The following is a 22854-nucleotide window of genomic DNA, read 5'->3' as shown; positions in this document are numbered from 1 at the left end:
CCCTCATTTGCATTGCATTCTTGCATTACAGGGCATGACTTGATCTTATATTGGAGATGCATTGAATAGTTGTATCGTTTTTGGGTTTATTAGTCCTTTTATATTGACATGGGCGTATCAATTGATATCCGAGTCCGGCCCTGTTCGAGGTTTTGTCATGTGTATCTGAGACTGTTGATGGAGTACTCCCCTGACTATGGCTTCACAGATTGATTGAGAGAGCTTGTTCTTGGTTCTTGAAGAAGATGTTAATTTCTCTTAACAGCTCGTTCTTATTTCTTAGAGTTAAAGCTTGGTTAATGACTTGTCTTGAAAATGTGAAAATCTTGGCATTACAGGGATAAAGCATGAAATGAGATTTTCTGGTCAGTGTCCTGATCTAAGCAAGTTGTCTTTTGAAGTGATGCTTTCCATGCCCTAAATTTCATGCAAATCTACAATTCCCAATACTATTTTCAGCTTATTTTGCCTATTGCATTGATATATGTGTGAATATTTTGGTTGCTTCAGATGGGTACTAACATTAATACCAAAGTCTTCAGATCTCCATTGTTGTTTCTATTCTTGAAACACATTCGTAGAAGAAAACCCAGATGTATAGAGATAGTAGGAGCTATATATAATACCACTTTGTCATCACAAAAGCCAACCAAATGTTTGATTTTTGTCTGATAATTCCACAACCAAGCAATTAATTTGTTTCAATGATTATTGGGATGATGTTCCTTCTCAAGGTATCCTAAATTCTTAAAGCCAAATATTCAAAAGCTCACCTTAGAAGAAGTTTTAGGGTATAATTTTCTTCTCATCTTCTGACTAATGATGTGGAATGTTTATATGCAATAGTTGATCAAACTTTTAGTCAAAATCATCGTCTCTCATCATTTTTGTTTGTAGTTAGAAGATATGTTTAAGCACAAGAGAGCCCACTGCCCACTATATATTTACTCTCAAGAGAAGTTATTAGGTTTGGTTTTGGATTTAGTTCTTGTAGTAGACGAACCTAGACAAAAAATCATGACACACACAAGCTTAACTACCATCTTTCGACACCTACAAAAACCCATTAAGAAAATCAATCAAAAAGCTTTTTTTTGTGAGAAAGAACACTCACAGCTCAACATGTATTTCGAACAGTTGAGTGAGTATAAACATCAGATTGCCAGAACAACTCGCACCACATTGACAACATGTAAGATTGAGCCGAAACTCATGCAGATAGGGGCCGAAAGTGGGACAAGCTCACATAATCAATATTCTACGTACAATCGAAATATTTCAACTGGTTGATTCAAATTCTCCTGACCTTAGGCGCCGTATGACTTAAATTCGAAGAGATAATCAAGCGGTTACCAAAATGAACATGATAATTTGCTAGGAATCAAATCTTTGCATGCCTGGTATTGGTTATATAAATATACATTAAAGTAAGCTACAAAGTAACATATATTGACATACAATATGATATGATATAATTAAAGCGAGAGCTATGATGCTAGGGCAGTTAATTGGAAGTTAAAAGGTGTTAAGCAAGAAAGACAGAAAGGAAGTAGATGGTCCGGCCTAGTTTCACGTTAACCGGCGACTATCACGGCGGCGTAGACTTTGAGAAAAGTGAGGAGGAGAGGGGGCCATATTGCATTGAAACATAGACAACATGATTCCGGGTCTTTGGATGGATACACTAATGTAATTATAAAATAGAATTCAATTACTTACTACTTTATACAAATTTTCCATGTTACACACTCCCTTGAGAGGTGCATATATATATATATTGAAAATAATCATCTCTTATATGGATGAGGATGTGGACAAAAAGTTGATTGTCTACATGGTTTTCATTACTTTAATTTCCAACATTAATCCGACAAAGACTATGAGTCCTAGTACTCTACAATCTTTTTAAAAAAGGGTTAGGTAAAAATTGAACCTGATTTCTAGGTCATCGTTTAATAAATCAAAGAATAAGTAATCATCATTTGGCTTTTTAATTATATATCTCATATAAATTAAGTCCACTTTCAAAGTGATTATCATATAATTAATCTTTTTATTAAGAAATTGAATAATAAAAAAAAGGTTGATTGTGTAAGCATACGTTTGTTACAACACATGCTAATCATCATTCCCTTGAATTCCATACATAAAAATAAAAATCTTTGACGGCTTTTTCTATAATTAAATATGATAACCCTCTTTGTCTTGGTTGATTTATAATGGAAATTAATTTGTATACAAGTTATCCTCTCTTACCCAATGCACACCCAAATGATAGTGACTACAGGTCTCACCGTACACAAAAAAAATAATTTTTATCCCATCTTGAATCTTTTCACTATCCTATATAAGTATGTATGTTCCCATACATTTTTGTGTATTATGAGATGTATGAAACTATATAGTGTTTGGATATCAAAGCATCAACAAGTCTAAATAAAATGGCTTGTGTGATAATGAATTATATACATTTTCATAATTTACAATAAATTATGGCGCCATGCATGTAGGAGCTATCTATACATATACATTGCATTTTGTATCAAACCCAAAAGGCCATATAGATCTCTACCAATTTTGACCCAAATGAATGTAATAACAAACAAGTCAACCGCCGGCAATTTTGGTTTTTGCTAGGCCATTTGTGCCTCTCACTTTGCATATGTAGCCAATTTTTTTGCTTAAATTAATAGTAATTTTCTTATAACTACTACAATATGAAGTTAAATTACCCAAATATCCCTTGCAGTCTTGCAGACTCTATATATAGTGAACAACAATTAGCCTTCTATGTGCCTATTATCATCGATCTCTTGTTACTAACACATATACATATACGTATATATACACAATACTAGTTGTTATGGCTTTGAAGGGAGACAATGTTGTTGTTCCTAGTATGAAGCTTGAAAGGATGTTTAGCATGAAGGGAGGCAAAGGAGAGGCTAGCTATGCCAACAACTCTCAAGCTCAAGTTTGTCACCTCTCTCTCTCTCTCTCTACTTGGGTTTCATCCCTTTTTCACCATCTTTTCAGAAAAATTTTACTCTATTTGGTTTTCATTGCAATTGATCATGCACTATACAAAATTATCTTCATATGAAAAATAAGAGCAATTTTACGGATCTCAGTATTTTTTATTTTAACTATTTCAAATATTGAGATGGACGCACAGATTTCTTCTGGATCATGTGGGGTCATGATTTTACATGAATCATGCACATCCATCTCAACATTTAAGATAGATGGGACAAAAAAAAATATTGAGATGCTTAACATTTTTGTAAACATAATCATATGCAATTACGGTTAAACTATAAAAAGATCTGAAACTTCATAAGTTCAAATCACAGAAACAGTCTCATGAGATTTTCTTTTCCTTTCATATTTATTCCACGTTTAATTTGTTGCTTGATGTGGTCAAATAATCCCTATGTATTTATGAACCCATGCATGCAGGCCATACATGCTAGATCAGTGCTTCACTTCCTTGAAGAAACCCTAGACTCAGTGCAACTAAACTGCTCTGAAATCCCCTTTGTGGTGGCTGACCTAGGATGCTCAAGTGGCACCAACACAATCTCCACCGTTGAAGTGATCATCAACCACATGATCAAGCGATACGAGGCCTTGGGATATGAGCCGCCGGAGTTCTCCGCTTTCTTCTCTGATCTCCCTTGCAATGACTTCAACACTCTCTTTCAGCTCCTCCCTCCCCTTGCCAATTATAGCACTAGCATGGAGGAGTTCCTGGCCGCCAAGGGACACCGGCCTTACTTCGCTGCCGGAGTGCCCGGTTCTTTCCACCGGAGGCTTTTTCCGTCCAGATCCATTGATGTTTTCCACTCTGCGTTTTCCTTGCACTGGCTTTCTCAGGTTTGGTTTCGATGACTTGGACTTCACACTTTTTGTGAATGTGAACATATGCTTGTTTTCTTTACATTTATTATGGTCAAGTTATAAAGATGTTTGGATAATCGAAAATAAGGTACTATTTCCCAAGAATTATATATAATACACACCCAAAAATCAATGGCTGCGTATTCTCATACTATGTATAGAGTATATTGTGAAGGTGTAGACAATATGCGTTTATATCTTATAAAGTTACGGACTCCGTTGTTTTTTGAACAAATGGGGTCCAATTCAATAAACCCCACTTCTTAGTTCACTTTTCAGAACGGCTCAAAAAGTGGAGTCAACAACTTTATATGTTATGGTTACGAACATATGCCAATCTTGAAGCTTTTAAATGCTGAATGTGTTGCTAAAAGCTATGCAAAAATTTGAAAACTATGTAGAGTCCATGAATTGGTCGAACCAAGAATTTCCACTTTCAATATATACGTTATTAATGGAGATTATTATGTATATATGTATTGGTCAGGTTCCAGAGAGTGTGTTAGACAAGAGATCAACGGCTTACAACAAAGGGAAGGTGTACATCCACGGAGCAAATGAAAGCACAACCAGTGCATACAAGGAACAGTTCAAGACTGACCTAGCAGGGTTCATCAGATCAAGATCAATGGAGATGAGGAGTGGTGGGTCCATGTTTCTTGTCTGCTTGGGGAGAACTTCACTGGACCCCACAGACCAAGGTGGGGCCGGATTCCTCTTTGGGACCCACTTTCAGGATGCATGGGATGATCTTGTCCAAGAGGTATGATGATTGACTGTTTATAAACAGTGCATGCATGCTTTGTTAGGCAAATGTCATGATGAAATCTTATCAATGTTGTTACCCGTCGATTATGTCCCAAAATGGGATTTGGTGGTTGGTCGTCCGTTGATCTTTGTTATTGCTCTGTCGGCATTATGATTTCTGTTAACTGATGGGTGGGCCATAGTATATTGACCGCTGTAGATTTCTTAGAATTTGGACACACAACATCATGCTATCCTATGACTTTAAGACTGATGAATATATTTTACACACATTAACATAAAGGGTGTGGGTATATGAAGGGTAGAGATAACCAGATGGGATATATTTCTAGTACAGTAATAATGTCTTCTAGATCAAACTGTATAGACTTAAAAGTCTTGTGTTCATTTTCATATGAAACAATATTCTTTTGACCACGTATTAAATTTTACCCCAACTTACTTTATTATCATGTAAGAAACTTTTGTTTGCGTCCGAAACAAGGCCCATTTTCTCATTAGAGCCCAATACCTCAATACCAAAATAATATGAATTTGATTCATTGGGCTAGAAATAAGGCCCAATTTCTCAGAGAGCCCAACCAGGTTTTGCTTAAGCTAGCTAAGGCTTTTGATTGATCCCGGTGTTGCGATAAATGTTCAGGGTGTAATTACTAGTGAAAAACGTGATAACTTCAACATACCTTTGTATGCTCCAAGCCTACAAGAATTCAAGGAGATAATTGAAGCTGATGGCTCATTCACCGTCAACAAGCTTGAGGTATTCAAAGGAGGAAGCCCACTTGTTGTTAACCAGCCAGACAATGCAGCCGAGGTGGGTCGAGCCCTAGCCAACAGTTGCAGGACCGTGGCCGGGGTCCTAGTCGATGCACACATTGGGGACCGGCTCAGCGATGAGCTGTTTCTAAGGGTGGAGCGCCGCGCCACCAGTCGCTCAAAGGAGCTGCTGGAGCAGCTGCAGTTTTTCCATATTGTTGCTTCACTTTCCAAGTAGAGAAGGGATTTTTTTTGTTCTTCCTTCATGTGTCAATTCCAATTTGCATAGAAAAGAAAGGTTGTAATTTTAATGAATAAGAGAAGACCTAACACAGATTAAGGTGATCATAACATCTGAGGATTTACATGGAGCCAAACATGGTAATCGAGCAAAGAACAATATCAGAAGAAATCAGCAATCCAAATCAAAAGTAATCTACTAGTATTCAATGTTCTAATTCTTCATCATCTGGATAAAAGATGAAGATATCAGATTCCTCTGGTAGTCTAAAGCTCACCTTCTTCTTTGATTTCTCACTTTGGCTTCTGTTGAGAGAACATTCCTCCAGTTCTTCCCTGTCAACTTCAAAATCCTTCAACAATCTCTCTTGTGAGAAACTCTCTCTAGGATTGTACAAAAAGTTTGGGTTCTCTTGGACCAAAGAAGGATAAACTTTAAAAGAAAATTGTTTCAAAACTTGGTGTTCTCCAAAACTAGTGCAATCATTGTCCAAGCTTGGTGAATCCAGGATCCAGTCCTGTAAAGTCACCAACTTTAGCTGCTGCTGCTGTTTGCCTTCTGGGTTAAATTGCCTCTTCTTCTTCGTCGTCTCGCTCTTCAAAAATATTTGCTTGATAAACTCTATCACCGATGCGTTTAGGCTTACATTCTGATCATCAGAGCTCTCTTCGGGCAATCTCTTAGGGCTTGATTGCCCCAAACAAGATATTCCAAATATCATCTCAAAATTGAAGTATGAATGACAGAGCTATGTAATGGGTATCCATAGATTCCCATTAAATATGATCCTATGACGGGTTCACCAACAAAGGGTCTTAGATGGTTGGATAACATATTTGAAGCTGGTTGTTTGATATGCAAGGACAAAGGAAAGACTGGCTCTAGCTAAACATATTACTATCTAGAAGCAATGGAGACAAAAATGTGGGAAACAAGGAAGAAAACATCGTTCGCAAGGATTTCAGCAGCTAACGACTTGTCTTGAGCATAATCTCCTGGTTGTTAACAACAAACAAGTTTCTTGTTGGTACGAAAGTATTTGGCAACTACCCATTTCATATGTCAAGACTCAATCACAACAAATATTATTTAAGCACGATTTTGGCTGGAATAACTTGCTAATATACTCAAAACAATCTGCACCTAGAAAAACTCCAAAGGTTACGTCCTCCCAAGTGGAATATCACTATATTTTGATTCAAAACTCAATTGGAATCTACACACTCGGATGGAACTTAATCAAGCTGCTCTACAATAACCATTTGGGTGCGGGTCGAAACATATGGTTGCCCGGTTGGGCGATCCATACAAAAGCATCAATCTTTAGATCAGCTAAAACTAGGTGATAGCCAAAAGGAATTACAGCTGTTCTACAATCACCATTTGGAGCTGTAGGTACAAATCCCCTACCTATTTGAAGCCATCCACTAAACATGTACAATGCCTATCCAAATTTCTTTTAAGTCCTAGATTTCAGACTTTGGAGGGCTACACTAACGACAAAAACTTGGGACCTACATTGGATTCTTGTATTTATCTTGATAGCCAATATTCAAAGAAGGTACTCCTCTTCGGCATCATTCAATGTGAACAACAGAATATGATAAATTAAGAGCTTGGAATATTGCTCAAGTACTACAAAACAACTATAGAAGTCACAATATTCAATGATGTCTTATAATAAGCTGCTTCAGAAATGCCCTCAACATTCCTGAGTTTGATTCTTCAGCTTAAGCCAACGCTATTTTGACTTGAAGATGGTGTCTCCTATGATGGTTTAGATCCCTTAGAAGGTGGTGGTCTCTCACTACATTGGACTTTCATTCTTGGGCATTAATATCCATCATAAGAAACTAGCACAGACAAGACATCTACTAAGCTTGCAGGCATAAAAACACGAAGCAAACACACTGTCTATGAACAGGCAGTTTTCACTTTCCCTCAAACAGAGTCATAGGAGATATTCAATAACAAAGAAGCTGCAAAGGCTTTTAATGCAGATACCAACAAGCTTCATTTGTATTATCTTCTTGAAGATATTAATTCAATCATAATCATATGGCGAAGACGTCCAATGACTTTAGAAGTAAATCCTTACAAGATAAAAGATCCGAAATATTAAATCATTACAATCCGATCCACTCAAAGGTAGAAACTTACTGGGCAGCTGATGGATTTGTTAGCAATTCAAGTGATTTCCGTAAGAAGTCCACGGCTACTGAAACATCATCAAATGCCAAGGCCCCCACAGCAAATCTTGCAGCCTTATGTGCTTCAGCAATTTTCTCAGGTGGTGGTTGATAATTGCTGTCATATTGGTAACTTTGTTTGGAAGTTTGTGCAGAATCTGAGATGGTGCCATTTTTGCTGCTTAAAGAGTATTGGACGCTTGATTGGTGGCTTGTTGCTTGGGCACTGGGTTGGTAACTTGCTGTTGGAGGAGCTGAATGGGGAGAATAGGATGTATCAGAGCCTTGATAGTGTGAGGGATAATGAGTTGGAACTGATGGGAGACTGCTTTCTGTGAAGCTTGGATAGGATTGGAAGTTAGGATAAGTATAAGGAGAACCTTCATGAGATGAATAATTATGTGGCAGATGCTGTTGAGGTTCTTGTGGGTACTGTTGATGGTCGTATGGCTGGGAATACATGGAGCTTTCTGATCTATTTGGTGGTGGAGGAGGAGGAGGAGGAGCTTGAAAATCATGGGCAGGGTAACCAGCACTAGGGTAAGAAGGAGGTGAAGGCGGGATGCTTGCAGAATGTTCATTGTTCAACTTGTCATCAAACTGAGATGATCGTGGAATATTTGCAGAATGTGGATCGTTCAACTTATCTTGAAATTGTGGTGGTACCCTATCTTGGAACTGAGGCGATAGATCAGATTCCGGTCTAGAACTGGTAACTGAATTTTGAGGTGGGCCAAGATCCTGCAATGATAAACATAATTTAGAAGATTCTTCAAGCATGTGTAGATTCATTGAGATGTAAATTGATATCAACAAGAGTAAAAGTCATTCACTACAAGAACAGACAAATCACTGAAGATTACTAATTCTGAAACCAGGAAACAATAGCAAGTGAATTAATGAATCTAAGAACATACTAAGATACTTCAAAGTTCAATTGTTCATTTCAACTCCCTGACAATTCAATTCCTAACATAATGTAACTCTCTAGAACAAGATAAACCATGACAAAGACAGTTTATGAAAAGGAAACCAATACGGTATTCTTTCGTTGTTCTAAACAACGTGTTTTCTATTTTTCTAGTCTACTATCCACAAAATGGTACTGAAAGGAGAGGATTTGCAATGCATTTATGATTCATGTAATGCAGTCTTGTAGCTTTAATCTAAAGTACTAAGGTCTTGACTTACATATTCACCACTGGGAGTACTTGATAAAACTGATAGATCGTCATCAGCCACAGGCGGGCCTGGGTTGGGCTTCCTCCCTTCTTTTAAAGCTTTCCTTATATCTGCAGCTTTCCAAATTGCATATTTCTGTTTTTGCTCAAGCTGAAAAAGTAAAACAATAGAAGCACCAACACACAAAAGTTAGTTTTGTTCACAATCTATATGACACATAGATGCCAGAACTATCCAACATTAGATTCTATATCCTGAACACTCTAATATGGAGAGAAATAAGATGATTGAAACACTCACATCAGGCTGGACTGGGCCAAACTGGTTTAGAATTTCAAAGAAAATGCTTGCAGCATAAAATGTTTTTGCTGTGTTCCTGAAACAAGCAAAGAATACAACCATTATCCCTCATAAAACAAGAAAAAAAATTCACAAAAAAAAAAAGAGAGAACTTCAGATACATGAGCTCAACAAAGATATTCACAACCATTCAAAGAATTACACATATGTTATATTATTCACTACTGACTACTGAGTACTGATACATGGTTAGACCCGCAAGACATAAATGAGAAGGGGATGGGAGAACAGTAAGAGCCAGGTCGACTAGTAAAATAATTGATTGAGCAATGACAGCATCGTTGAAATCTTCCTACAGCATGTTTGATCGTCCAGATAGCAAAACAATGATATTGTAACAAGTAATATCTAAAATAACATTTAAGAAAAATTCATACAGATCTGATCGCCCTGCACGATCTTGCTTGTCTGCCTTGGCAAAGAGATTTAGGGCAAATCCCTCCAGGTGCAAGCTGTCTTCAGGGGACAGCTTCAGTGACTTTTTATCCTGCAAAGGGACAATATGGGCAGACATAAACGAAAAGTTAAAAAGGGAAATCTACACAAACTTTGAATATGTAACCGATGAACAAAATTTCCCTGCTTCCTTATTTACACTAAAAATCTCTTACAGTAATCATCAATCAACACAAACAAGAAGTATACTCTTAATCATGCTTCAGGAATTACGCTGTTACAAAAAGGAAAAAGTTTTAGGACTAAAAAAAAACGATGAACTATGTGAGGGCGTTACTGGCAGCAAAAACACAAGCAGTTTAAGCTGCAAAGCGGTTCCCAACATCAATTTAGCACATTCAGATTAGGCAATCGCGCAACTGATCTTGACACGGTGCCTCAGTACTAGTGCCACCGAGAGAATAAACTTTGGAACACAAAATCTAACCTTTTTTTCTAATTTCCTCTCAATTTTAGATTGTTCACGATCCTACCCGATTTTCAAACTTATAATTCCAAAGTTCCTCTGTTTGAACTATTAGAAACTCGACATTAAATATCTCACTAATTGGAAATAGACCTTTTCAAGCTGCTTCATGAGAGAGACGAGAAGAGCATTGGTGGTCTTGGTTCGCTCGCTCTGGGGAATCCTCAACCCTTTCTCCATGGCAAATAATCGACCTGCACATAACATAAGCAGCAAACACACAGGATTATCCAAAAAATTCGATACAGACAGAAATCGAAGCATCAATCGTAACTCCACAAAGACTTCTAGGGTTTGGAATTGTGTATTGGTAGAGCGATTTACAGTAATAAGCGACGAGAGGTTCGTGCTTCTGCAACTCATCCGCTCGCTGCAAATACGGTAAAAGAAGCTTCGCAGGTTCGTTCTCACCCGCCATGGCCTTCGATTCGATTGTTGCTTACAGAGAAAGCTCGATCGAAGAGAGGGAAAGTTTATCTCTTCCTTCTGCAGTTCGATTGATCAAGAAAAAAAAAAGCAAAGATTTATACAAAAGCGACACCGTATTTATATTTTGAATTACTAAGAAGACGGTTATCAAGTCGTTGAACGAGTATTGGAAGCTGTTGCTTAAGGACTAAGGAGCCCAATGGGCCTTTAGTACTGGGCTTTTAGTAGCTGTGAATAAGCCTCTTCAATCTTATTGTCAGTCCTAACAGAAATTTAAAAAACAATTCTTGGTGTGGCAAGAAAGACGAAGGAAAGGAGACTGAGGAATATATAACATTTTTTTAATGTGTCAATAGGTAACATAGAAACTATTTGGATGATAACTTAATTGATGAATCTCTTTGAAACCAAATTGATGAAGCTCGAGAGATCTTGAGTTCAATTTACATTAGAATCAATATCTTTGTGGCCATTGCGCTGAGCTTTAACCCAATTTACTTTCCTTTAGACTCATATCGAATGTCTCAGGACCCAAAAAAGATGGGGAAGATGAAGGTCAATGGGAAAAACTAATGCCACAAGGAATGTATTCTAGGTAACTATTTCTTCTTCCAGTGCAATTGTTTTTGCAGAAAAAGAAATAAATGAAACCCAAAACAATACAGCATAGGAATGAAGCATATTATAATGATTTGACAAATGAACAACTGAAAACTATGAGCAAAAGTTTTGGTGAAAGGATTGTTCTGCAGAATTAAAACCAAACGCCAATATAACATACACAACTACAAACAGTTTACTCATAGATCCCTTGACTATATATCCCCTACAACAGGACCAAGTAATATCCCAGCCGCAAACCTACATTACAGTTCTCGTCCTCACTCTAATTACTGATTATTTTTATGGCGATGCAGGAACGGGGTCAGTACCGAAAATATGGGATGCAGCATCCTCTTTCGATATGGCAACGTAGTTGACAGGAGCAGCTGGCCTGTTATCTCTCTTCCCATCTTTGGTTGTGGACCTGCTTCCGTTTTGATGAGCATTCAGTGATAGGCGTCTGCTGGGAGTTCCATTGGTACCACCATTTGCGCGAGGGCCCACTACCTTCTTGGTGCCAACTGGTCTGGCAGGACTAGGTCGTGAGCCGAAAATCGCTTCTTGTTCTGTGTTTTGCAGTTCACTGTACCTCTTTTGATCCTGTTTGGTCCAAAGATGATCACATTTAGTACCAGAGAAATAAAATAGAAAAACAACCATGATTCTTGAATACCAAATCTTGCATCGGCCAATTGCCAATCTTGGATGGTTTCAAGATTTAAGCTTTATTGCACGCTCTAAAACCCATCTAGCTCAACAATTCTAAGACTTACCCTCATCCTCCGCTTCTCTTCTTCTCGTTCATGCCTGAGCATGGCATATTCATCTAGCATTGCAAGGAGAGGAACCCCATCGTAAGCAAATTGTATCTCTCGTTCTTCTTCCCAAGCCCGCGTTTTGGCAACCAAGGTTTCAACCATAGCTGCATGCCCAGATGAACTGTCAATACCATACATTATAACCAAACAATGCAATTATGTTGAGCTTGCATGCACGGACTATTCTTTTTCATTTAACGTCCATTTAAAGGCTTCATGCATAAATTCATCGACCGATATTGGAAAACAAACTCAGTAATTTAGGAGTTTATGCTTATATTTAGTACCACATATGGTAGTTTCAATGAAAATGGAAAGTTGTACAAATGCCATCATGGAAACCAGGTAATTAAAAGTGATCCATTGTGGATTAAATCAACCACCACTTTTGTCAATTCAATCTTATTTTTGGCTTTTGTAACTCTGAAAGACTCTTCATGTGCATGACATCGCTTAAAATCAACCTGAAAAGGTGTAAAACAAATGGTGCAAATGGTTTTAGAATGATTAATATACTTCATGTAGAGAATGACTTATGCTTACCAACTGAATATCCTAACTACCAAAGGATACACACATATATTGCAAGACAATATGTGAATGAAAACTTTCAATATTAACGCAGGTCATCATAGCAGAGGTGTCCCTCCTAGTATTACATACCTGGAATTTTGTTCACCAGAACCCGAGCTTTCTCCGCACGCTTGAGATTAAGATGTGCACCTCTACTAGCATTGTACCTGTTTTCATCCTATTTCAGGAAGCCAATGTCAGGTACAAGTGCCAAAATCAATTGTACTAACTAATAAGCTAGTATGAATGAAAAGATATATATGTATATCCTTTATGATACGCTAACTTCCTTGATTGAAGTAGTCCTGATGCTCAGCTAAATTTAGTCCAGTACCTTCGCAATAGTAGTATGACTACACAAAAGAAAGGACATAATTAAGGAATCTTTCAATGGTTTGTTGGCTTGGTTGAGATAAGATGGTTGAATGTTTGAAGCACATTTGATTAAAAGATGCTTTGTCTTGCTCTCTAAAAAATCTGGTTATACAAAAAGTTACCAGCTCTTTTCACTAATTAGAGAGAGAGAGACCAAAGAAAAGAACGCTAGCATAAAACATAAAATATGCACATTCAGGAGACAATTACCCTATTATAGTCTTCAAGCCAACTCTCTTCTTCACAGGCTAACATCCATTTCTCAACTTTGTCCAAAATATCTTTTCTGCTAAGAGCTTCTTCTTTTGCCTTTGCGATCTGATTATCCATGTCAGCCAGTAACTCAGTAGGCTCAACACTCCCAGAATCAATTAGTTCCATAATCTTTTCTCGAGCTGCCTCTGGATCAATTTCAATGTGAGCATGGGCAAATATCTCTTCAACTTCACCTTGCCTTTTGAAAGCAATTTCCTTCATCCTGCTTGCCTTGAGTTGATCAAGTCTTTCAACTTCAACCTCAGCCTTAATTGCAGAAAGAAGAAAATGAGCAAATAGTGCCAAAACTAAAAATCTGTAGTTCCATAGGTGGCGAAACTATAATACCTGCTCAATCAGATCCAGTGCAAGAGCCCCAGGGACAGTTACTTCATCGATTGAGGTCGATATATTACACGTAACATGGTCGAAAAGTCTCCTTTCCTCAATGGGGGTATCCATCAGATTCCACAGATCAATTAACTGAGTTGCTAACTCTTGAAGCTGGAAAAGAGAACAAGCAGCGATAGTTTATTAAAATTGCTGAATCAGGTGGGAAGAGATGACCATTTGTGTGTGTGTGTGTGTGTGTGTGTAGGCATTCCTAAGTGTTGCATCTTAGACCAAATCTATGATGTTATATGCAGAATGGAAACTAGAGATCATCTCAATGAGATAACGAATTACATGCAAAATCACGAGTGCACAGAAGTAAAGGCACAATATAGAAACAAAGTTTTCTCAGTCGTGAGAAACATGAGTTCAAATTCTCTCACAAGAAACTTGTCCAGAAGTTCAGATTTGTTTATCTGATAACGTTCTGATTTACAAGAAGCTACATCAATATCAAGAAAGCGAGTTGTGGAAGAGCAGAGAGGGAAACACTTTTTTCACTACAAATTTAGTGATGTGTTCTTCACAACAACCCTCTTCCTCTACACACAAAAAGTACAAGCATGATCTCATGTGCTTAATGATAGCCAAAAATATCCGAACAGGCAGTCTTCTAGATACTTCAAATTCTGTGGAAATATAAGGCCATCAATCAAAGAAGTAAATTACAAAGCAAAGTAATTCACATAGATTCTTCTAAAAGTAAAGAAGACATATTGCTAGTGTACCTTGTGAAGCCTCAGCTTCTTATCTTCTTGTAATGCCAAGACCGTCTTGGCCAACCTAGATAGCGTCTCATTGCTAATGCTTTTGGATTGCACACCAGTAGAGTCATTTAAGCTTGGGTGAACATCAGTTACGGTGCAGTAGAAGTCCATCCCAAGCACAGCACAAAGATCATGCACAGTGCTTACAAATTCGAGCACCTTGTGCAACCTATCACTCTGCCAATTCAAGAATAATAATTAGTGGTGATAAACTAAAAGTCTAAAATTATCATTTAGACGCCATGGTCATTCCATTTACTAATAAAAAGTCAACCAAGAAAAAAGAGAGCTTTACCTTTTCCTTTTGAAGTTCCTGAAGTTGGGAATGATATTCATCCAACTTCTTCAGGGATAGGTCAGACTCGTCTACTGCAGGGTTCTCACTTATGTTCAAGCTTCCAGCAATTTCTCCACATATTTTTTGGATCTGAGACTGTACATCTGAAAACTCTTTCACTCTTTCTTCCTTCTGCTTCCAAAGCTGTTCAAGTGCTGGTGCTATAGCTGCTAGTTGTTCTTTGATTGTTCCTGAAGTCTTCTCAGGCTGAAATAAGAAGGAAAAAAAAAAGTGAGCAATCCAGTTTTATGTATCTAGGGAAAACTAAGAAGGAGGATGCACATAAATACTCACAATTCCAACAAAACTTTTCTCTCCAAGAGCCGATAAAAGGCTGGAGAGCTCAAGTGTGGCATCTGAAAGGGCCTGAAGGAGCTGCGCCCTAGACTTAGCAGCCTGCTCAACTTTCTTCTTGTAAACATCCAAGCACTCTTGCTCTATTTGAAGAAGCATCTTGTCCCGTTCCTCATCACTCTCACCAACCTCATCCCAGATTTCCTACAGCAGATTACAGACACTAAGGTCATATTTAATGAATGGGGCAAAAGAAGTGACAGGACATAGTAAAATAAAAAGAAACCTCAGGACATGAGTTACCTGAAGTTTTTGCAGGAGTGAACCACAAGTGGTTTCTCCAAGAAGAGGGTTTTGAGCCTCTGTAACCGACATTCACGTTGATGCTGCAACCTACCCATGCAAAAATAGAGACTGCTTAAACACCAGTCCATGCTTTTTATGTATGTGTATATATATTTTCCAGAGTAATGTAAAACCCACAATCCAGGAAAATAGACCCAAATGCATGCATCCTATTGACCAGAAAGAAAGCACACTTCAACAGTGCAGTAAAACAAGCACAACTCTCAGAATCAATTGTATAAAGACTAACTGGACAGTAAAAAGTTCCAAACAAAGAGCAAAAAAGAACATACAAAACGCATCAAACAAAGGAAGGTATACTTAAATAGCTATTCAAGTTCCAGTAAATCCCACGCCATCGTTTACAGGAGCTACAGGGAATCAGATTAAGCATATAGATGGTAAGTGAATATGTTCAGCACTACTGTCACCTAATCCTTCTTTAAGTTAGTCTTCGTCAAATTTTTGATATTGCTTCGGAGGAAACATTAGAATGTCAGAAAACCAAATTTCTAATTGCCACGTCTTATAATGTCACCCTCAGCTGGCCTGAGAAACAAAATTGACCTAAATTGATTCTCCACCTAGTAGATGCGCAAATGACACAAAAACGAAACCACTTAAACTCTTATACTTAACAGCCCTCTCTCCCTTCTTTGCTTTCACCTTTGCAACCAATCGTAGAATCATTTCATTCTCATCAACCCACAATACCATACTCCTTTAATATAGGTAAATATTTTCTGACACGATATCTCATCAACCAAAAGGACCCTTACCTTATTGGCTTATTCACTAAAACAAATCCAATTAGCCAAGTATAAACACTAATCACAATGTTCATTAGCTCTAACCCTTACAAAAATGAGCATCAATAGCAAGTGAACTTATCCTGCTTGACCCCAGCATATTTAATATCTTTCAATCCCACACCAACCAAAATGAACCTTAATGAACCAAATTACAAAACCAATTCGTGACATAGCATTGTAACACCGAAATAGCATCAGCGAGAAAAATCTTAACTTTTCAAACAAACATGTATTCACTAATTCCCAGAATCAAAATCACATTAAATTAACTTCACATTCAAAGCACTAATCAACCCAAAACCCCCATTTCAGCAAAAAATGTATATACCATTACTAACCACATACTGTACATTCACTCCATCAAGTACAAGAACAGCTCCATAACACCCAGATCTCTCTCAATCCCAAATCGGTACAACCATTACGATGAGATCAGGGGAGAGAGTTCTACTTCTACATTACACTTGCAGCCAAACAAGGAATAAACTTTAAAAGCAAAAATGTGATAAGAGACAAGGAATTTCTTACCTTAATCGTCCTTGAAGGTGATGATTTATGGGGTTTGTGGTAGTCAGATCTAAGCTTCTAAAGCTTAGCTTGCTCTGTATCTCAGTGAGGAAAATGAAGGACAGAGGAGCAAGTAGATTACAGAGAGACAGAGAGAGAGACATGGATTGTAGGGCCCTTGTATACCATATCTAATGGTCATCAGAGTCTCAGACGTCGCAACGCTGATATACTACTGCCCGTGTTTTCAGGGTTATTTACGAAGCTGACACTGTCAGTGATGGAATGCAAGCAAATTTTCTTGTTTGTAAATTGATTTATTCATGATGATAAAATTATTACGCTATTTATTTATCTTTCTAAATCGATCGAGTATCACACCATATAAAATTTTTTTTGACACAAAGGAAGTTTTACACGGACGATTAAATTAGACCAAAGTCAATGACATCATATAAGTTTATCTTTTGAACACATAAGTTCTACAACTGACAATTAAATTAGGTCAAAACTAGTGCGTAACGATAAATTATATTGATTTTAGGGAGAATCGAACTTAATACCTCTTGAGTCTATATGATTTTGCTCGAGAGAAATTCACCACTAAGTCATCACCAAAGTAGTTGTGGTTGAATTGGATTGAAAGGGCAAATAATTTGTGATGCAAAGAAAGATATAAGAGGTGTTTTAAACAAATGTTTGTTGAGAGAAAACCCAACAAAAGGTTTTAATCATTGCTAGGTGTGCAACACCATGCACGATCTCTTATCTATATATATATACACACACATATATAAGCAGCTATCGTAATAAATATTTATGTTTTTTTAGTTATTTATAATGTTTTGATGTGATGCTAGACTTTTATTGGACATGTCAAAGTAACCAAGAGAGGGACAAATTAGGGCAACAATGTAGGTCATTGTTTCATGTGGCCCTAGACAGGGAGATTTGTATAGGATTTGTGTTGGGAGCATTGAACCATCCAAAAAAGCCATCACATGTATTCTGCATTCTTACATTATTAATTCCAACTCTTTATTCACCAAATTTCAATAAAGTTGTACATTGCTTATGCCTCCTACGTAGGCTACCTACATAAATTAATGTAATCATCTAGTGACCAATAATAATCGTGTATCTAGGCAAATCTCTCCCGGTAGGATTAGAACAAATGACCAGTCCGGCTCCTCTACCATTGAGCTACATTATAATTGCACGCATTCATATTAGTAACACTTTTTCTACTTTGGTAAGTCCATAATGGCATGCACGATTTTGTCTTCCTATGTCCAACACCAACTCATACTAGTTAGTTTGAGCTCATAAAAGACATTTGTTATTGGTTTGAAAGTTTTCCTATTATTATATTATGTAATTGATACATTCCTCTCGACGATATGGGATAAAAGACTTAGTCTCTTCGCCATCAATAACTCATCCAACACCACCAAACTTGACATTGTAGAAACTTGTGGCCTCATTTGCTAGAGCCGAGCGCTACACGGGAAATAATTCAGTGATCCATGACATAATGATTAAATGACACTCTCTACTATTAGTCTCCCTACTTGAGACTGATATGGATCGTCAACCTTCTATCAGACACGAGTATATTGCATTAATGTTGCCTAAACTTTCACTCTAACCCATTCTTTCTTACCTTTTTTGAAAGGAAAATTCCATTCTTTCTTACCTTGCTGCCGCTTCAATTTGTATACCACAAGCCTTCTTGGCTGGTACATATGATTATATATAATCCAAGACTACCAACAAATTCCCCATAAACTCGACCAAGTAACCAAACAACTGAAGTTTTGCTCAATATCTACAGCATGGTTGATTCTTCATGGGGACTCCAACTCAATGAAAAATCCCACATCGCTACAAAATAGAAGCGTATAGCTGTATAAATTGTTTGAGTTGGAGTACGGAAAGACATGAATCACAGGATGGTGTGAATGGGCCCGCTTCCCTGTCGTTTGGCTGGGTGGGCCCAGGAAAGTCCCCGGGCCGTCCATGCAGAGATGCAGGCTCGGAAACGAGTTATCCTTGATTTGGAATTCAATAATAGGCTGAGACAAGTGTGGAGCTTAGAATTTCGATGAAGGAATCTTGGCCGACAACACAGTCATTCACACGGCCCATTGGGCCTACTGAACGGGGCTTATAGTCCTGTGGTTCGACCTTTTTTGTTTTTGATCATCTAATGATGCACCCCGTACGACGTCGTTGGCGAGTGGTTTATAGTTTATACTACTTTTTTAATAAAAGGAGAGGACGCCGGGAACGGACAAGCAATGCCGTGTTTGCTGGTCGCCGTGGTCGTCTCCTAGCAGAAGTCGAAACAAAAGCGCGCGTCAAAACGACGGCGTTTCCCACATCACGATCGGGCATTCATACTTTCTTTCGTATCAAACAGACGCGCTAATACCACCAAAGAAAAAGGTGAAGTCTTTCATTCCCTCCTGTTCCTTTCGGTTTTAATTCGAATCCCGATCTTAATTCAATGTAAGCGCGATCGTTAAATTTCGAATCTTTTCTCGTTAATTTGACTTTACGCACTTTAATCTGTTGCTTTGATGATGTATGTATGCGTTAGGAGTATTCTGATTGTTTGATTTACCGGTGTTTTTGTGTGCAAAATCGCTAATTTTAGGGTTTTTGACTGTTACAATCTGTTCTTCGGATCATTATTTTTTGGAGCTGGATTTTTAATATTGTTGCTGAATTTACGTTCTTTAAGAGTCATTGATAGAAAAATATGACAATTGAGGTTTTGGGTACTGTTTTGTCTATGAATTTTGGCTTCAGTTTGTAGTTAAACATACTCGCCTTTAAAATTGTGTTCATTGTTGCTTTTTTTAGGATCAATTTACAGGACACTGTTTAAAACGAATCTTTTAGGATGAGTGGGGAGTTTTAATGGCTGTGAGGCTCATGGTTTTTAACTTTTAGTAAGCTCTGTTAATGTGTAGTAACTGATTTTGAGCACGTAAGATAGTTGGATTTGCTGTTGATGAGTCTTAATGTGCAATCAGGTCAAAAATGGCTGCTTCGTCGGATTCATGGATGAAAGAGTACAATGAGGCTGTAAAGCTTACAGATGATATCAATAGTATGATATCGGAGCATAGTTCTATGCCTGGATCTGGTCCGGAGATCCAGCGTCATGCTTCAGCAATAAGGAGGAAAATTACAATATTGGGTACAAGACTTGATAGCTTACCGAACCTTTTGTCAAGGCCTACTGGCAAGCCCTTGTGAGTAACATTACTTTCGAGTCACAGAGATTTTTTCTTGCTACTCATCTCTTCTATACTTTTGTTTAATTGATCTTTATCTCAACTTTGCTCATTGTTATTCTCTTTTAAGCCTTGCCATTACTTTATTTGATGCTATTACCAACCATACTTAAAATGTAAGCAATGCGGAAACTATGGCAGTAGTGAGAAGAAAGAAATAGCGGTCATGTCATGAGATTGGAAGGAAAAAGTTATCTTGACAACGTACTGTTCTGTTTAAAAATGTTAGTCCTATAAGTTTAAATGACTTGAGTAAGTGTCTGGGCTCAATTTTGTGTGACTTAAAATATTGGAAAGGACAAGTTCACCATTCCTCTCATTCTGTTGATTTGTTTCTTAGTTTGGTTAGACTAGCGCTTCATATTAGCTCATTTGACATTGCATCTATTTTTCCATGCAAATTTTCAAGTGATGAAACCTAATGAATGTGCGAAAACGTTTTATGTTGCAAATTTGTTGTTTGTTTGTTAAATGAAGTTTGTTGATTTGACTGATACTGGCACACAGATCAGAAAAAGAGATGAATCGTCGCAAGGATATGGTTGCAAATATGAGGTCGAAAGTGAATCAAATGGCTTCCGCGTTGAACATGTCGAACTTTGCCAACAGGGACAGTTTGCTTGGCCCAGAAATAAAGCCAGCCGATGCTATGACTAGAACAACTGGTTTGGACAACTATGGCGTAGTTGGTCTGCAACGACAGATAATGAAAGGCAAGTTTCTATGACTTAATGAGGTTGTAAACTTGTAATTGATATTCTTGACATGCTAAACAGTTTTGTAATATAATTTTGATCTCGTCATATAACAAGCAAATGGCTTTCATCATATGTGTTATACATAGACAAAATATTCAAATGCTAGATTTTGTGGAGTATTTGCTCTTTTCATGGATATCTATTAAATCTTCTTTTCTGGCACTGGTTAACTTATCCAGATAAATTTCATGTTTGTATGCATTCGATGCAGAACAAGATGAGGGCCTTGAGAAGTTGGAGCAAACAGTGACAAGCACGAAGCACATTGCTTTGGCAGTCAATGAAGAGCTTGACCTTCATACCCGACTAATTGTATGTTTGCTATGTACCGTTTCATTTGACATTTTCTCCTTTTTGTCTTTGACTTTGGAATAAAAAGATGCTTCTTTGTGTAATAATCTACTGAGTTTCTCTAACAACGTTCTTGCTTTTGTCCCATGCAGGATGACTTGGATGAACATGTGGATGTTACAGACTCTCGTTTACGGGTATTTACCTTGTTTTCATCATAGAAGTTAATTACTATAACCCCATTCTTGGGTAAATGCATGAATTTACTGTGTAAGTTTCTCACAAGCATATGGAACCTCGTTCGGTGAAAACTGGACAATGTGTGCGTTGTTGGATGAACATGTGGATGTTACAGACTCTCGTTTACGGGTATTTCCCTTGTTTTCATCATAGAAGTTAATTTCTATAAGCCCATTCTTGGGTAAATGCATGAATTTACTCTGTAAGTTTCTTACAAGCATATGGAACCTCATTCGGTGAAAACTGTTCAATGTGTGGTGATGAGCTTGCTCGATGTTTATTCTATAATGGAATACAAATTTATCAAGAATGCCTGAATGAGATCGTATTGGGAGAATTTGTGATCTAGTAGATCCTATTGGTTCCATATGCTAGATCAGTTCCTGTGCATTACTTGTTTTGCTGTTAATTAAGTATACACATCACTGACAGCGCTGTTAGTAGGCCTTAGGCGATATGATGAATTTATTCCCTCCATTTTAATTCATAGCTTTTTATTGTGCTCGGCTTTGTATTCACACCCGTGCTTTCTTTCTATAACAGCGAGTACAGAAGACTCTGGCAGTTCTGAATAAGCGCACCAAAGGCGGTTGCTCCTGCATGTCCCTGCTGCTGGGAGTTGTTGGGATCGTCATTCTAGTTGTCGCCATTTATCTACTTGTCAAATACTTGTAATACCGCAAGATAAAACCATCATGCCTCGGATATGTTTGTTTTGTGTGATGAATGACTTTCATTCTTCCTGGAACTGTGTTTGAAACATTCTGTTGCCTTCATTTTCTTTGGGTGTCTTGAGTGAAAGTGTGAATACTGAGCTGTTCAGCGGCAAATGTAAATCTATAAGCAATCTATATGCACCATTTGATTTGTCATCTTCCTTTCTCTTTCACTCTATCAGGAAAATATGTAAATTCCCAATTAAGCCTTGGTTTCCTTAGAAGTGAATGGAAGGTCCAACTTTTTTGTAAACCAATTCAGAATCTGTTATTCAATGATCTCCCAATCCAGGGGAATTTTCCAAAACTCACCCCGAATGGATGTATATAACTGTTAGAATATATGAGGGTAGTTTAGTCAGTGTGCATACTTGTCCGACAATATACTAGACAGTTTAGTGTTGTATGTAAGTTAACATAGAAAATAAGATATGGAATGGATATTAAGAACATGGTATCGGAGCATAGGCGGTGGTCGAACACAGGGATCGATTGTGGTGGCAGTCTTCGAGCCTCTAGCTATTTCGTCTCTCTGCTGCGAGCTTCGTCATTGAGCTTCTAGCTGTTTCGTGTATCTGTCACGAGCTTCGTCTGTCCCGAGCTGCTTTGAATCTAGGGTTTGTCTCTCGGTCGCGAGCCTTGTCTACCGCGAGCTTTGTTTCTCCAGCAACCTTGATCTGGTTTGTCGCGAGCTTAATTCGCAAGCTTCTGGTCTGCT

The 22854-nt window shown here is 37.8% G+C and overlaps 4 protein-coding genes across 5 annotated transcripts; 2 read left to right on the top strand and 2 right to left on the bottom strand.

Moving 5' to 3' along the window:
- Positions 1-2843: 2843 nt before the first annotated feature.
- On the top strand, positions 2844-5679 carry LOC119989971 (indole-3-acetate O-methyltransferase 1-like). The gene is made up of 4 exons (XM_038835759.1): positions 2844-2974; positions 3460-3876; positions 4388-4663; positions 5312-5679. Exons 1-4 carry the CDS (start codon positions 2864-2866, stop codon positions 5660-5662), a joined length of 1155 nt encoding a protein of 384 aa, XP_038691687.1. The 5' UTR covers positions 2844-2863; the 3' UTR covers positions 5663-5679.
- Positions 5680-7654: 1975 nt separating this feature from the next.
- LOC119989111 (protein HOMOLOG OF MAMMALIAN LYST-INTERACTING PROTEIN 5) lies at positions 7655-10832 on the bottom strand. Its single transcript, XM_038834428.1, has 6 exons — positions 10643-10832; positions 10412-10512; positions 9774-9883; positions 9337-9412; positions 9046-9186; positions 7655-8595 (listed from the first exon to the last, which is right to left on the bottom strand). Exons 1-6 carry the CDS (start codon positions 10734-10736, stop codon positions 7822-7824), a joined length of 1296 nt encoding a protein of 431 aa, XP_038690356.1. The 5' UTR covers positions 10737-10832; the 3' UTR covers positions 7655-7821.
- A 575-nt stretch (positions 10833-11407) lies between these two features.
- LOC119989109 (65-kDa microtubule-associated protein 1-like) lies at positions 11408-17003 on the bottom strand. The gene is made up of 10 exons (XM_038834427.1): positions 16848-17003; positions 15466-15555; positions 15163-15366; positions 14827-15075; positions 14493-14708; positions 13720-13875; positions 13327-13638; positions 12832-12919; positions 12124-12272; positions 11408-11950 (listed from the first exon to the last, which is right to left on the bottom strand). The coding sequence occupies exons 2-10, from the start codon at positions 15535-15537 to the stop codon at positions 11651-11653; spliced, it is 1746 nt and encodes a 581-aa protein (XP_038690355.1). The 5' UTR covers positions 15538-15555; positions 16848-17003; the 3' UTR covers positions 11408-11650.
- Positions 17004-19094: 2091 nt separating this feature from the next.
- On the top strand, positions 19095-22293 carry LOC119988306 (syntaxin-51-like). 2 transcript variants are annotated; one of them, XM_038833292.1, is made up of 6 exons: positions 19095-19337; positions 19868-20089; positions 20639-20844; positions 21101-21201; positions 21333-21377; positions 21964-22293. In XM_038833292.1, coding segments are annotated over exons 1-6 (708 nt in total). In that variant the 5' UTR covers positions 19095-19335; the 3' UTR covers positions 22096-22293. The 2 variants fall into 2 exon arrangements, with proteins under 2 accessions (XP_038689220.1, XP_038689221.1); XM_038833293.1 differs by having other exon boundaries at positions 19096-19274.
- Positions 22294-22854: the final 561 nt, after the last annotated feature.

Source organism: Tripterygium wilfordii, chromosome 21, assembly GCF_013401445.1.
Source record: "Tripterygium wilfordii isolate XIE 37 chromosome 21, ASM1340144v1, whole genome shotgun sequence".
Classification (NCBI taxonomy): domain Eukaryota; kingdom Viridiplantae; phylum Streptophyta; class Magnoliopsida; order Celastrales; family Celastraceae; genus Tripterygium; species Tripterygium wilfordii.
Note: the sequence above shows the minus strand (reverse complement) of the source record. Positions and strands in the feature narration are given on the sequence as shown.